Here is a 15,903-nt window from a genome sequence, read left to right on the forward strand (position 1 = left end):
TTTTGTTCCCTCTCACTCCTTCTTCACTTCGCTTCCTATCGGTTTCATTCACCAATTATTCTCCACTGACCTTGACTTTCTCTCTCTTCCAGTCTCCTTTTTCTTTCACTTCTCATCAACTCTCCGTCTTCCTTATTGTCGTATCTTCCTGCATTTATGTGTCTGTGATGGAACTTCTGAGAACTTTATCTTTGTGATTTATCACATAAAGCAGATCATGAAGCTTCACATGAAACGTATGGATATGTAACAGTAATAGATATGTTTTTTTGTTTGTTTTTTCTTTCTCTCTTTGTCTAGCAAAGTGTACTATTTTTCTGTCAAACTTGATGCTCTTGTAAATAGTTTCCTCACTCACCCCTTGAATCCCATTGCAAGAGAACATTTGTGTGGGACGTTTATTTTTAGTGAAGCTACTTGCCACAGTTCACTTTCCTATGAAGTTTATGCATATGTTTGTTCTTTCTTTCTAGCCTGTTCTCACTATGGCCTTGGTGTTCCGGAATGGCACTGTTTTCAGTAAAAGATCAACACAGTCGTACATACTGTCACAAAGCAGACATACTTTTTCCTTTTGAACACGCTACAGGCATTCCTAAAACAGAGTGCTCTATGCAAAATAAAATTCAAACAAAAAACTAAACAAAAGGCAGAGTAAGGAGCAAGTGTCTGGCGCAACAGCACTATTTATGACCGCAGGGGTTATAGGGAGTCTTGGGAGAACAGAAAGTCACTCACAAACAGACACTACATGACTAAAACTATGTTTTGACCTCCTACATATCACTTCCACATCCAGTATCATCACAGAGCATTGTTTTTTCTTCAACCAGGGCAACCAGCGACCTTTTGTGTCATAGGAATTTACTCATGAATCATCTAAAACAGGCAGTGGAATGCTTTTATCATAAACAACTGGATGAGTTTTCTTCCCAGAGTTCATTCTCTCCACCTCCTTTATTCATCCCTTCTTCCCTCTGCAGATCCAAAGTTCATTCTTAAGTCCCCCAAAAAATGTCAGCCAGGTGTGTGCCTTCATCTTAGCTCATTGTCTCCACCCCTCCTAGAGATATATCACAGGACTGTGGTTTGAGGCTTGACAAGTAAAAGAACATTTCCTGAAAAATATTTTAGAAGCTCAGATTGGAAATTAAATATAATGCATCAACCAGTTCCCTTTCAAGATCATTGGTCACACTCTGCAATAAGATTCAACTGGTTAACAGTTAATGCAATAGGTGTTGTGAGGTGTCATGAACAATGATTTTTTTTTTTGTTAAAAATATTAATTTATCTAGTTAATGCTAATATATAAATATATGCCACTGTTCAAAAGTTTTTTTTTTTTTTTTTTTTGGGGGGGGGGGGGGTGTATATTATTATTCTATTTTAATATACTTTAAAATTGTATTTTATTATTGCCGTGGCAAGGCAGTTTATTTCGTATTTTTATATAATCAGGGCTGAAATGATTATTTGTTTTGCTGCTTTTGTGAAAAACCATAATCCATTTTTGCAGGATTATTTGACAAAGAGAAAGAAAACAATTATAAATGCCCTTACTGTTACTTTTCATCAATTTAATACATACTTGCTGAATAAATGTATTAATATTTTATTGACTCCAACTTTATAATACATTAGCTGATGCTAATTTATTCAACTCGAAATATAGAAAATGAACTAGAATAAATAGAAATGAACATAGATGAATAAATTCTGTTCGTTGTTGGTTCATGACACCTAATACATTCAATTAACTAATACTGTTAACAAATTGATCCTACTGTAAAATGTTGCCAAATAATTTTTCTTACCTCCATCTCTGCTTCACATCCTATCTCTCTCTTATATCATCACATTGCTACACACATTCGTCTCCCTGTGTACCAGGGCACGTGACCGCGCTGTCTCACAGCATTCACCACACACAGTGTGGCCACAGTGACAACTATCGGTCAAAACTACGCCTTAAAAGTGCTCTGCATCCTTTCTATTTCTCGTTTTCTTTTTAAATAAGCCATAACTAGCAACTGCTTTCCCAAAGACACCTGAACATCAAAAAGGAACAACTTTATTAAAAGCTGATCTTTGAATCCTTCCCCCATCAAAGGAAAAAAAAAATGTTATTGCTCCACATTATCATGGTGTTTTTTTTTCACCCTAATTCTATAAAATCCACATACCTGACATAAACCTTTCCTACTCTTGGGAGAAGTGTACGAACAAAAGATAAATCCTGTCTATCTATGAAACCACAAGCTGACCTGCAGCAGCGCCCTGCTCACCTCCAGACTGCAGACCAACACACAACAGCGATACCACATGATTTTCAAGATGATATGTCAATTTTACTGGAGGTGAGGGCTGGGTTGGAGAGAGAGTTGTGGAGGACAAGGAACTGCACGAGTCCCTGCATATCCCATGAGCTTCTCAAGCACTGATTCCTGGGGTCCATCATTTGGGGAGGGCTGTTATTCTACTGGGACCATGCGGAGAACTGGAGGAGACCACAAAAACCCCCAGACATCCCGGTCCCTTGTTCCGTCAGTAGTTAATTGTCTCACTACAGTTAGACTATCCCGCGGTGATGTGTCTGTTAATAAGACAAACATGTGTTCGAACACGCTAAGAGTTATAGTGGCCTGGGCCTGCTGTTACATAATATCATTTACTTTGTTCATTACTGTTTTACATTATTTTCTACAATGACTTTAAACATTTAATTTTGTAATCCTCTTTATCATAGCTCATTTTCTAAAGAGTCATTGTGATTTTATTTTCTGTGTTACTTCACATGTATTCTCCCATCTCCCCGGGAGGCATCACAAAATCCGGGGTGCAGAGCGATCATTGGAGGTGGTTTTGCGCAGTCGCACCCCTCGGCGAATAGCTCTCAGCATGTCCTCACCCTCCTGGGGCACTTCAGGATCAGGTTGGGACTCGGGGCCTGGTGGGGGCTGGTTTGGAAGTGAGGAGAAAGGATACTGGCCCTCACCTAAGGCATGAGCGCTGGCGACCAGCTCCCCGATCTGCTCCACCAGACTGTGGCGATTGGCAGCCAGCAGGTGATCTTCTTCACCTGGCTGGCCGTAGACGCTCATCTCTAAGCCGCCTACACCCCCTGAGCCCCAGGCTGTGTTAGGCAGGCTCAGCCGCTTTGGAGAGGCCTTCACATACTCCAGCGCTCCCGGAGAGGCATCATCCGGCACATAAAATACACATTCTTCACTGCCCACACGGGCGGGAGGGCCTGTGTACCCACTAGGTGAGTCAGGCACAGTGGGGGTCTTGACTGGCACGATGGGTGGGCGTATAGGAATAGGGCCAGCACTGGAGAGGGTGCGCCTCACCCCAGGCTTTGTAGACGGTGTTCGGCGAATGGTGGCTGTCCCGGACAGAGCGCCCACTCCACTGGGCAGGCCTGCCGTGCTGGCAGGACGCTTAGTCTGTATCATGCGCCGGTAGTTCTGGGCGATATTACTGTGACGGGGAATTGTGGAGGATTTATCGAAATCAGCCTGACCGTTAGCCTCAGTGTCTCCGTTCACGGAGTAACCATCGTAATCGGAGCCTAACAAAAAAAAAGAACGAAAAGAAGAAAAATCCCACTTATAACTCGTCAGTTCTTATAACTTGTTTTGAATTCAAATAATAATCAGCAATATCTGTTTAGGCCCAAGCATATCAAAGCTGATAACTATAATAATAATGACAACTATAACGTTTTAAAAATCATTCTAATTCTAAGAGAATAGAGACGCCACAGTTACTTGTATAGTGACACAGTGAAATGACGCAGTCGAACAATATTGATAAAATAATTTTCAGAATGATTTCATAGCTGATGAATGATAAGAACATTGATAGCCAATTAGAATCCACCTGATTTTAAAGCGCTTAAGCATTTAAAGGGGCAGACAACACAACTGTAGCATGTGTTTGTAATAAAGAAAGCATTATTGTGCATTGTTATGGACGCTTATATGGTTAGCCTTATAGTTATCACTTTTGGTGTGAACAGGCCTTTACTGAAAATGTGAGTATTTTTGACTGTGTATTACCCTGTGAGGGGATGGTATCTTCTGAGCAGGATGGGGTGGTTGTCTGAGTGCTGTATCCACTCGAGTACTGAAGGGAGTCTCGGCTGCTCTTCTGCTGCTCCATGCTGAGGCCTCGTGTCAGGACCATAGCTAGATCACTAGCGGCTGGGGAAACCTCCTCACCATGCTGCACCATTACACAATACATACAGAAAGTTACATCAAGCACACGGATGTTGCTCAATGTGTGTGCATACAGTGGGTACGGAAACTATTCAAACCCCCTTAAATTTTTCACTCTTTGTTATATTGCAGCCATATGCTAAAATCATTTAAGTATTTTTTTCCTCATTAATGTACACAAAGCACCCAATATTGACAGAAAAACGCAGATTCATTGACATTTTTTGCAGATTTATTAAAAGAGAAAAACTGAAATATCACATGGTCCTAAGTATTCAGACCCTTTGCTGTGACACTCATATATTTAACTCAGGTGCTGTCCGTTTCTTCTGATCATCCTTGAGATGGTTCTACACCTTCATTTGAGTCCAGCTGTGTTTGAGTAAACTGATTGGACTTGATTAGGAAAGTCACACACCTGTCTATATAAGACCTTACAGCTCACAGTGCATGGCAGAGCAAATGAGAACCATGAGGTCAAAGGAACTGCCTGAAGAGCTCAGAGACAGATTTGTGGCAAGACACAGATCTGGCCAAGGTTACAAAAAAAAATCTGCTGCACTTAAGGTTCCTAACAGCACAGTGGCCTCCATAATCCTTAAATGGAAGACGTTTGGGATGACCAGAACCCTTCCTAGAGCTGGCCGTCCGGCCAAACTGAGCTATCTGGGAAGAAGAGCCTTGGTGAGAGAGGTAAAGAAGAATCCAAAGATCACTGTGGCTGAGCTCCAGAGATGCAATCGGGAGATGGGAGAAAGTTGTAGAAAGTCAACCATCACTGCAGCCCTCCACCAGTCGGGGCTTTATGGCAGAGTGCCCCGATGGAAGCCTCTCCTCAGTGCAAGACACATGAAAGCCCCGATGGAGTTTATTAAAAAACACCTGAAGGATTCTCTGGTCTGATGGGACCAAGATAGAACTTTTTGGCCTTAATTCTAAGCGGTATGTGTGGAGAAAACCAGGCACTGCTCATCACCTGTCCAATACAGTCCCAAAAGTGAAGCATGGTGGTGGTAGCATCATGCTGCGGGGGTGTTTTTCAGCTGCAGGGACAGGACGACTGGTTGCAATTGAGAGAAAGATGAATGTGGCCAAGTACAGGGATATCCTGGACGAAAACCTTCTCCAGAGTGCTCAGGACCTCAGACTGGGCCGAAGGTTCACCTTCCAACAAGACAACGACCCTAAGCATACAGCTAAAATAACGAAGGAGTGGCTTCACAACAAATCCGTGACTGTTCTTGAATGACCCAGCCAGAGCCCTGATTTAAACCCAATTGCAACTCTGGAGAGACCTGAAAATGGCTGTCCACCAACGTTTACCATCCAACCTGACAGAACTGGAGAGAATCTGCAAGGAGGAATGGCAGAGGATCCCCAAATCCAGGTGTGAAAAACTTGTTGCATCTTTCCCAAAAAGACTCATAGCTGTATTCGATCAAAAGGGTACCTCTACTAAATACTGAGCTAAGGGTCTGAATACTTAGGACCATGTGATATTTCAGTTTTTCTTTTTTAATAATTGTGCAAACATGTCAACAATTCTGTGTTTTTCTGTCAATATTGGGTGCTGTGTGTACATTAATGAGGGAAAAAAATGAACTTAAATGAAAAGCAAATGGCTGCAATATAACAAAGAGTGAAAAATTTAAGGGGGTCTGAATACTTTCCGTACCCACTGTATGTAGACCTAGACTTTGAATCCTATGAAATTGAATAGGGATGTAACGATTAACTGCTACCTGGTTGAAAATTTATTCAAATATGTGAAGATTCAAATCGCTTGACATGCTAAACAAATTGTGATTCAATTAGGGGTAGGAGTTTATATGAATGTATGTCTGAGGGAAACTTACTGTCTGTAGAAAAGTTTAGGTGGGTTTTTTTTTTAATCTTGCCTCTGTAAAATGCTTATTAAAATTCATAAGTGCAGCGCTGTTTTGTTTACAGCGGAAACCAAGCAAATGTTTTAACCGCCACCTGCTGGCAGAGAGTTAATCCGTCTTATTCAGCTCATCTGTTTCTGTTTTTATGCAGATTTTTTTTTTATGTATAATTTCACATAACTGAATTTAAACCATTCTGTTTTTGCTTAAAATTTAATCTAAAAACATTAAAAGATAAAAAACTGCTCATGTTGCATGCACAAAGCATGTTTTGTTTGGATCATGATTAAAATGCAGTGGTTACCTCTCATTTTAGATGGAAAGAGCACAGACAAAGCCTTATTTTGTTTATATGAAGAGACTTCTTTTATTTGGGGCTTGTTTTAAAATTTCAATTTAGTTTTGTTTTTAGATTTACATTATAATTAAATTGTCATTTAGCAGACGCTTTTATCTAAAGCGACTTACAAATGAGGACAACAGAAGCAATCAAAACCAACTAAAGATCAATAATACGCAAGTGCTATTTTAGTATATTATTATAGTGTTATATTTCAATTTCACAAAGAAATGTGCAGCATTTTGCTCAAGTAATAAAAAAGAACACATTTAAAAAAAAATGTAAAAAAGAAATCATGAATTGAATCAAATCGTGAGTTGAGTGAATCGTTACATCCTTGAAACTGAATGAATGAAAAAATTAACTAAAAGAAAATTATAAACAAATACCATTGTAATCAATTCTGCAAAAATATTATTATGTTTTTATTTATGATACAAAATTGAAGTGCATTTTAAGAGACTTTAGCTTGCAGAGTTAGAAATAGAAAATATTAATTTCTACCTGATAACATATTTTAGAGCTCACCATAATTAACATTATAAAAAATATTATAAGAATTTATTCGTTTTCAAGGCTCATCCAAGTATAGAAATCACACTTTTAAAAAAAAGCAAACGGGTACATTTTGTCTTCGCCACACCAAATGATGAATGTTTAATATACAGTGAAAGTCACCTTGGCAGCGATAGTGGCCGGGGTCATCCTTGGCTTCTGGGGGTCTTCCGAATGCATCCCAGAATACGCCTGTGACTGAGGAGAGGTTTCTGCCTCCCTCAGCCTATCCAGTGGCTCCTTCCTCCTCTGAAGTGTGCTGGCCAGCGGCTGCTCACTGTAACCTATCTTGGACCAGTCCTGAGGAAGCAGATGCGGTTAATTCAGGTCAGTGTATAGCAACAGATGCAACGTCTCAGGGGCGAGAGAGAGAAGACTGGCCCACGATCCAGCAGTTTGAGTGTCCTTTCAATAGATACATTCTTATGTGTTTTAGAGAAAACCCAATCTCATTGTTTGAATAAACTGATAGGTACCTTCCGTGGTCTGCTCGGTTTAGCAAATCTCACAGCCAGAGATTTGAAACCAGCATCATGCACCCAACAGAAAAAGAATGTTAAAAAGCAAAATGAGGTAATGAATGAGGTTAAGCAGAATTAAATCAAATCAAAAACACTGTCAGTAAGCGTTATTCAGGAGACACATATTTAACACACAAAAAAAGATGAAGAAATAAACAAAACTGCAATGAGAATTGCCAATGGAGACAAACCTTCCAGCAAGGAACCTTGGATGTGGGAGAGGGTGTGTTGGATCCGGGGGAGCGGTTATAGGGTGGGGACTCAGGAAGTATGACAGAGAAAGGCCTGATGGAGCCAGTGTGAGAGAGAACAGGGCGGAAGGTAGCGAAGGACGGGCCAAACTGCGGAATGGAGAGATAATGGAGAGATCAAGACCGTCAGAGTAGCAAGGGACCCCTTCCCTTTACTCATGGGCATGGGAGCCTTTGTGTGTGTGGCTTTGCAGATACATGCTGAGAGTGGCAGGAAAGATCAGATCTGATGACAGCACAAAGACGAAACCCCAGAGAAGACCCCAACCTGCCAATCAGCAGCAGAACCCTTACGGGTCCCACATATAATACAAAACACCGACAAGCCAAAACAGTCCATCACTGACAGTTTCAGCACATGCATGTCTTATGGACAGAGTACTTGATACTTACTGTGGTTGGAGAGCTACACTCACTAACTGACTGGCAGGTCTCAGATGCCTCCGAGGACGCTGAACTAGATGACTTCTGTAAGAGAGACCGTAAAAGACGGGGTATCAGCAGGGAACATTTAGAGGGCCTTCATCAACGTTTCATTTTTGTGGAGATTTGTGGTACTGCTTGCAATAAATGGACACATCATAAATAGGGAAATCACATTTTAAATTAACAACAGTTTTAAACAAAGGACTTCAAGTCCTTCAGCTTGGAAAATGTAGTGTTGGCAAGTGAATGACCATTGGAGAGGAGAAGAGTTTGGAGTCAGTAAAATGTATTTATTTATTTGATTGTTTTGTTATAATAAGCAAATACTCAGCATGGATGTATTCAGCTGATTAAATTGTTAAAAAAAAGTTTCAAATAAATGCTGGTCTTTAAAAAAATGAAAAAGTGTCACATTTTAAAACAAATATTTAACACCAAATATGCATATTAGAATTATTTCTGAAGGATCATGTGACATTTATGACTAAAGTAGGCTAATGGCTGGAATAAATGAGTGTAAAATATATTCAAATAGAAAACTATTATTTTAAATTGTATAAACATTTTTTAATATCATACAAAACAATACAAAACTTCAAAAAAATAAAAAAAAATAAAAAAACTTAATTCAATTACTACATACACAAATAGATGTTTAATGTAAACAATGAAACACACGATCAAAAAACAAGTAAAGATTTTTAGTGTTCCTACAAGTTATGTGCCATTTTTTTCAGTATAGTTTAGCACTTTATTTCATAGTTTGTTTTTGTTTGTATTTTTGCCATTTACTGGTTTTCATATCTACTGTATTATTTTAAAGGTGTGTTTTTATGCTCTAAACATTCTGGAAAAAAATAATAAAAATAAACGAAATAATAATAAAAATAGAGAGAGAGAGAGAGAGAGAGAGAGAGAGAGAGAGAGAGAGAGAGAGAGAGAGTCTAGAAGCTGTATACTTAAGAAATGTAAGGCTAAAGGCGAGTTACAGCATTAAACTGACAGTGATGATGCCATGCCAACATTTCCAACACTTACAACTTAAAAGTAAAGCTAAAAAGACTCAATAGGTTGTTCTTTCCTGTGCTTAAGCTACCATCTAAAAAAAGATATGCATGAATCATGAACACTAGCTGGTGTGTTTCTGGATTTTCTATGGGTGACTCTCAATACGCTTATCTTTCAGTGTGTCACACCTCAGCCATGTGTTTGTCTTTTCTGTCCATGGTCAGAGAGAGTAGCATGTTAACTCCAAAAAAAAGTGCTTAAAAAAGCACATCCTCTGTGTATATATTGTAAAGCCTATGTTATAAAATGCTTTACAAGCAAATTTCAAGCGCGGCACCACTTCCTAGCACAATTTTTCCACTTAAGAATTGTTTGACATGAAGTGGTTTATATTTCTTGTCCACAAGAGGTCACTATAATCTTTCAGATGCAGACAGGGAATGTTGTTGCTTCATGTTTGAAGAAGGGACACAGATGTGTTTCCATCACAGGAATAAATTGCATTTGAAAATATATTAAAATAGAAAACAGCTATTCAAATTATTCACAATATTAGTTTTTACTGTATTTCTGATCAAATAAATGCAGCATTGCTGAGCATAAGAGACTTCTTTCAAAAACATTAACAGTGCTGTATATAAATATCATAAATAAATATTATATAAAATTAAATAATATTACACCACCCATTTAAAACAATGAAAAGACTCTGTGAGGGATAAACTTACAGTCTTTGCAATGCCACGCACTGTATAAATCTAGATCTATAAACTTTCAGATCTGTTTTATGGAGTTTTTGTCTAATGCACATTTTTTTTGTTTTTGTTTATTTTTTTCCATAAAGATCTTTTGTCATGTCAAAAAATAGGCTCTATACATTCGTGTTACCAAAATGTCAACAGTACCATGAAGGCAGCAGGAAGAAATAGCTTGAAATAAATACCTGGCTGGTTATATCGGAGGGCATGGGCGATGGGGGTTTGGAGTAGACGTTGGCGTCCTGGGAGATGAAGCCGGAGTCGTGTGAGGAGACGCTGCTGAGGCGGTGTGCAGCGGTTGTTAGCGGCTGAGCCACGCTGCGGTAGCGACAGGATGAACTGGGTGAGTGAGTCTGAGAGCCACCAGAGGATCGAGAGGCGCTACTATGTGCACTGTTTACACTGCTGCAGGGGCAAGGGAAAGTGCAACAGGACAGAGAAGCGGGGTGCGGGGGGGGGGGGGGGGGGGGGGGGGGGGGGGGGGGGGGGGGGGGAGGGGGGGGGTGGGGGGGGGGTCATATATGGACAGGTACAAGTGTGAAACACACCCATAAGATTAGAATGAGCAGGCAAGCGTTTACAGGATGTCAGGAACATGGTTGGCAGAAGAAAGCAAGAAAAAAAATCAAATGATAATGATTAACAAACATTTGAGGGTGAAAAAGCAATGCAATTGTCAGTGAAAAAGAGATGGTCAAAAAACCAAGGTCTCGAGCAGTGATGAGGTTGATGGGTAAGGATGGAGGTCAGGGTGGGGGGCAGAGGGAAAACATAAGACAAAGTTTGACAGGTGTGACACAGATTGAATGTTGTGTTCAGATGTGTCAGCCTTGCACAGCCAATGCACTAGAAGCAACCCCTGTGACTCCATGCGAGGCGGCACAAACAAACACAAACATGTACTAAATGACTATTAAAAAAGGAAGCTTTAATTGGCCCTGGAGCCAAAGCAAAACACTAATGGTCTAATCAAAAACTCCACAGGGACTGGCTATGTAAAAGTGATTTTAAAAGGCTTTCAATTTGTTTGAAAGCAATTATTTCATATTTCGGGTTACAAACAGCACAGGAATATTGGACAAATGTTTTTTTTTTGTTTTTAACCTAGGATATTAATTTAAGAGAGTAAAGCACTGAAGTTACATTAGTCAGACACAACTAATTGCTAGTGAATTATAAAAGCAATAACATATTAAACGGGCTACTTTAGTCTACTTGTGTTAATTATAATTGTAGGTAATTGCTATGTTTCATCAAAAGGAATAAATGGATGAATAACATGATTTAATAAGCATTAAAATGGGCCTGTTGAAAGCAAGGCTCTTACAGAATACAAAACAACATTTTCATGACCGCAGTGCTCTGTCTCTAATATGTTGTTGGGGGTCACATGTGACGTCAACATACAGTGAGATTGTGTAGCGCAGCAGTAGCATTAGCAGCCCCCTCTTTCTCGGTACACACACACGCACACACACTTGCATCAAAATATACACACACTCACAAAATATAACCTGGCTGGAAATACAACAGTTAGTAGCTAATTTCTAGGTAGTTACGCCCTTTAAGGCTTCGTTCACTCAAAAACTACAAATCGGTCATCATTTACTCACTCTCATGTCATTCCAAACCCATAAGATTCCTGTCTCTTTTGAAGTCCATTCCACCAAAACTTTAACACTTCAAAAAGGCTTGAATAAAGATGATTAAAAGAATAATAGGTTTAAAATGACTTGAGGCTGAGTAATGGAACAAACTATCCATTTAACATGGTATGATCAACTGGCTTGTTTTCTGATCTGAGATAGTCTACAAGCTCAGACCAGCTTAAACCAATAAAATACCAGCTACCATGTCCCAAGACACAGCATAAGCTTTATTTCCCAACAGGGCAGTTAGTTGCAAGTACAAGATGCCATATTTTATACTAAATTATATTGTAATTTTGCAACAAACAGCAATGTTCAAAGCAATTACAACGAAGAAAAGCCAAGCAACACAATACACAGGCCAAGCAACAAATCTGTTCAGCAGACAAAAGGCTTATAACCAGAAATAAAGATTGAATAAGTGTGCAAACATTACTTGCAGCATAATATCTCTATTTCTTTATCACTCTCGGTCTCACCTGCACATGCTGCTTTTCCTGGAGGCGGAGCTGCTGGGAGAAGAGGGGGGAGTCTGATAGGACCAAGAGTAATCTGAGCCCTTAAGGTCTTTTATTACCTGAATGAAAGAGACAGAGAGAGGCAGTCTTAGTGCTAATGGCCTTTTTTCTGTAAAGCACTGTACATGTTACACGGTGACTGGAGTACATAAGAAGCATGTGCACCTGCTCGCTGGCCGGGGGAAGTTTGTGGGGGTCTGAGGTTAACACGGTGAGGTCATCAATAATGGCCTGGAGATGAGTGATCTCTCCTAACATGGCAATCTCTCCATTCTAACAACACAAGGACAAAACCACAAGTTCATAGATCAGATTTTAACATCACATAATGCCATTTAAATGACAGACATTAACACAAAGAGCATCATTTTTGCTTTAACTCTAAAGACAGGTTCCTCATTAACACTACTATATACAGTAAGACGAACACAACTTTGATGAAACATTTTCTCTTCACTTAAAAAAAAAATAAAGTGAGAGTGAGTGAACTGCATATCCAGCATACCCTACCGTAAATACAAAATTTAACTTTCTATTAATCAGAGAATATATATATATATATATATATATATATATATATATATATATATATATATATATATATATATATATATATATATATATATTTATACACAGTGTTGGGGAGTAACTAGTTACATGTAACGCCGTTACGTAATTTAATTACAAAATTATTGTAACTGTAATTAGTTACAGTTACTAAGAAAAAATGAGTAATTAAATTACAGTTACTTATGAAATTTTTAACGATTACAAAGGGGATTACATTTGAATATTTACACACATATACATACAGATTTAACTGATTTATTTTCTGGCTATTCTGAGACATACCGCCCTAATAATTTCCGGGATGCGGAAACACAGTCTGGTTCGTAGAATCCAGTCATAAAAACGAAATGCCTAACGCGGACGGAATATGCCACATTTTGGATGACTAAATCAAAAGTAGGTCAGTACACTTGAATCAAAACATGACATCGACTAGTGTCTGTAAATATTAAGCCCCAAAGATGCAACATATAACTCCTGCACTTTCTGCGTGTCTGTGGAAATCAGGCGCGGACTGGACACCGGGAGAACCGGGACAATTCCCGGTGGCCTGACAGATGATTTGCCCCTCTATTTTAATATTGTTATTGTATAATTGCACGCCGAATGTACTAAAGCGATCATTTGCGAATCCGCCATTTGATAATTAAATCTCTAATAAATCATGAATTGTTAGTCATGACTCGCTCGCTCTCCGCGCCTCCGCCAAACGGTTTGGATCAGACTCCGAGTAATCAATGCGAGAGAGAGAGAGAGAGAGAGAGAGAGAGAGAGAGAGAGAGATAGAGAGAGAGAGAGAGAGAGAGAGAGAGAGAGATAGAGAGAAGAGAGAGAGAGAGAGAGAGAGATAGAGAGAGAGAGAGAGATAGAGAGAGAGAGAGAGAGAGAGAGAGAGATAGATAGAGAGAGAGAGAGATAGAGAGAGAGAGAGAGAGAGAGATAGAGAGAGAGAGAGAGATAGAGAGAGAGAGAGAGAGAGAGAGAGAGATAGAGAGAGAGAGAGAGAGATAGAGAGAGAGAGAGAGAGAGAGATAGAGAGAGAGAGAGAGAGAGAGATAGAGAGAGAGAGAGAGAGAGAGAGATAGAGAGAGAGAGAGAGAGAGAGAGAGAGAGAGAGAGAGTGTGGACTTTGGAAGCGTACAGCTGGAGCAGAGAAGCAGAACTATACTGTTCAGGGTTTCAGGTCAGTTTTATCTGTAAAGATGCTTTTTTGTCTTTGTTTTTTAAATTTATTTAATCAAGCAGCAGCACGTTGCTCATCAGTCATCACTCAAAATACTATATAAAGGACATCATTATTATCTGTTGTAATGTTACAGTAGGAATTTAGCTGAAAAAAAAATCAGATTTTTTTTTATAGGTTTAGGGGGAGCTACGACAGACAACAAAACAACCCTTACGAAAATTAACATTTTAATATTTAACTATAAATCCAGAGAAAATGGTTACTATTGTTTAACTGTGGTAACCAAAAATGTAAAATTATTTTACAAATGTATTTATTTAAAAATAAATACAAATCCATTTGCAAAAAAAAAAAAAACAAGGTTATTTTACTTTTATATAGGCTAATAAAAGCATGGTAATTTTTGTAAGGGAAAAACATGACTCGTGTACAGTATTAGGATTTTTCTATAAATATATTGTAGTATTGTAGAGTATTGTATTGTAAAGTATAGTTTTGTTCAATCTTGAGTATTAAAGTCATGAGAGAGATGGATAACAGGGCAAAATAAAGAGCCTGAAGAGAAAAATGGAAGTGAAGGTGCAGTTCAGGAGAGAACTTTTAATTATTTTGCATGTCCCCAAATTAAAGATTTAAACCTTTTTTATGTCAGGTCCATACAAAAAAATAGTTTTGTCCATGAATTTGTTTGTATGAGTTTGGATTTTCCAGTCTGATTTTTATTCCCAGTCCGCCCCTCCTGTAAATTAATGGCAAAGACATGGTTTCATTTACTACACACAGGCCTACTGAATCTCGCAGTGTTTTCAACCTCTGCTGTCTCAATATAGGAGTACACGAGCACATAAACATAATTTCTAGAACTGCTCTGTGTCACTTAATGTGCATTTTACTTATTTTGAGAAAACTATCATCATATACAAAGAGACAGCAGTTTTAAAAAAAAACACCAATGTTTCAGGAGTTTAGTACACAGAATACGTCACATGCTTATTAGATAACTGTATTTAAGTTGATGTATATGCTTTTATTTATTATTCTTTAATTTTCACAAATTTAGAAAAGTAATCAAAAAGTACTCAAAAGTAATTAGTTACATTACTTTAATAAAGTAATTGAAAAAGTTACACTACTATTACATTTTAAACAGGGTAACTTGTAATCTGTAACCTATTACATTTCCAAAGTAACCTTCCCAACACTGTTTATACAACAGTTCGTTCTGGTTCTGAAATCTGATTGGTTGAGACCCTTGATCTATTGCTATCATACTGGTATCGCTACATGAACACCCTTTCACTGTTTGTATCACTCTGCTTCGCGTATTTCTCACATCGCATGTCAGACATATAAATACAATATCACTCGAGTCCGAGAGCGATACCGGCTCTCAGCGGTTTTGTGATTGCCTCCGGCACGAGGCCGTCTAATCACAGCTATGCAGATATAGAGCCGGTATCACTCTCATACTCGAGTGATATTGCTCATATACATGATAATAAGAAATGTTTCTTGAGCGTCTATAAGGATTACATATAAGGATTATGATACTAGAGTAATTAAAATATATTAATAGAAATACAAAGTTATTTTAAATTTTAATAATATTTCATAATGTTGCTGTATTTTTGATCAAATAAATGCAGCCTTGCTAGGCATAAGAGACTTCATTTACACTTTAACTGGTGTCCTTGTTACAGAGTAATGTGTAAGGGCTGAATGAGGTGTGCTGTACCACTACAGGCTGCAGGAAGCTGATGAAGGTACAAAAGCGTCCTCTCTCCTCCACTAGAGCACGCCGCACCGCCTGCTTCTCTGTCTCCTCCATCAGCAGGTACATGTCATTCACGTCCTGCATTGCGCTGTCCAGCTGTGGTTGAAGGTCCCCTCGGCCTACAGGAGGCGACAGAGAGCATGACAGAAAAGAAGGAGAAAAAGGCAGAGGGATGAAATAAGATGAAGACAAAAATGGCCAAAGAATGAGATGAAACAGAAGATTCAATGGAACA

The 15,903-nt window shown here is 38.8% G+C and overlaps 1 protein-coding gene across 4 annotated transcripts in view; it reads right to left on the bottom strand.

The window, feature by feature from the left end:
- Positions 1–565: 565 nt before the first annotated feature.
- Positions 566–15,903, bottom strand: part of LOC132108020 (protein MTSS 2-like) — a 78,035-nt gene continuing 62,697 nt past the window's right edge. Inside the window, exons 7-15 of one of the 4 annotated variants that reach the window (XM_059514464.1) lie at positions 15,630–15,787; positions 12,304–12,411; positions 12,100–12,197; positions 10,157–10,376; positions 8,173–8,247; positions 7,720–7,869; positions 7,131–7,307; positions 4,065–4,230; positions 566–3,574 (exon numbers count right to left, since the gene is read on the bottom strand). In XM_059514464.1, the coding sequence (XP_059370447.1) occupies positions 2,826–3,574; positions 4,065–4,230; positions 7,131–7,307; positions 7,720–7,869; positions 8,173–8,247; positions 10,157–10,376; positions 12,100–12,197; positions 12,304–12,411; positions 15,630–15,787 (1,901 nt within the window). In that variant the 3' untranslated portion in view covers positions 566–2,825. The remainder of the gene's footprint in view (positions 3,575–4,064; positions 4,231–7,130; positions 7,308–7,719; positions 7,870–8,172; positions 8,248–10,156; positions 10,377–12,099; positions 12,198–12,303; positions 12,412–15,629; positions 15,788–15,903) is intronic. The other 3 variants (XM_059514473.1, XM_059514482.1, XM_059514488.1) reach the window with 3 other exon arrangements.

The sequence above is a fragment of the Carassius carassius genome, chromosome 2, assembly GCF_963082965.1.
Source record: "Carassius carassius chromosome 2, fCarCar2.1, whole genome shotgun sequence".
Lineage (NCBI taxonomy): Eukaryota > Metazoa > Chordata > Actinopteri > Cypriniformes > Cyprinidae > Carassius > Carassius carassius.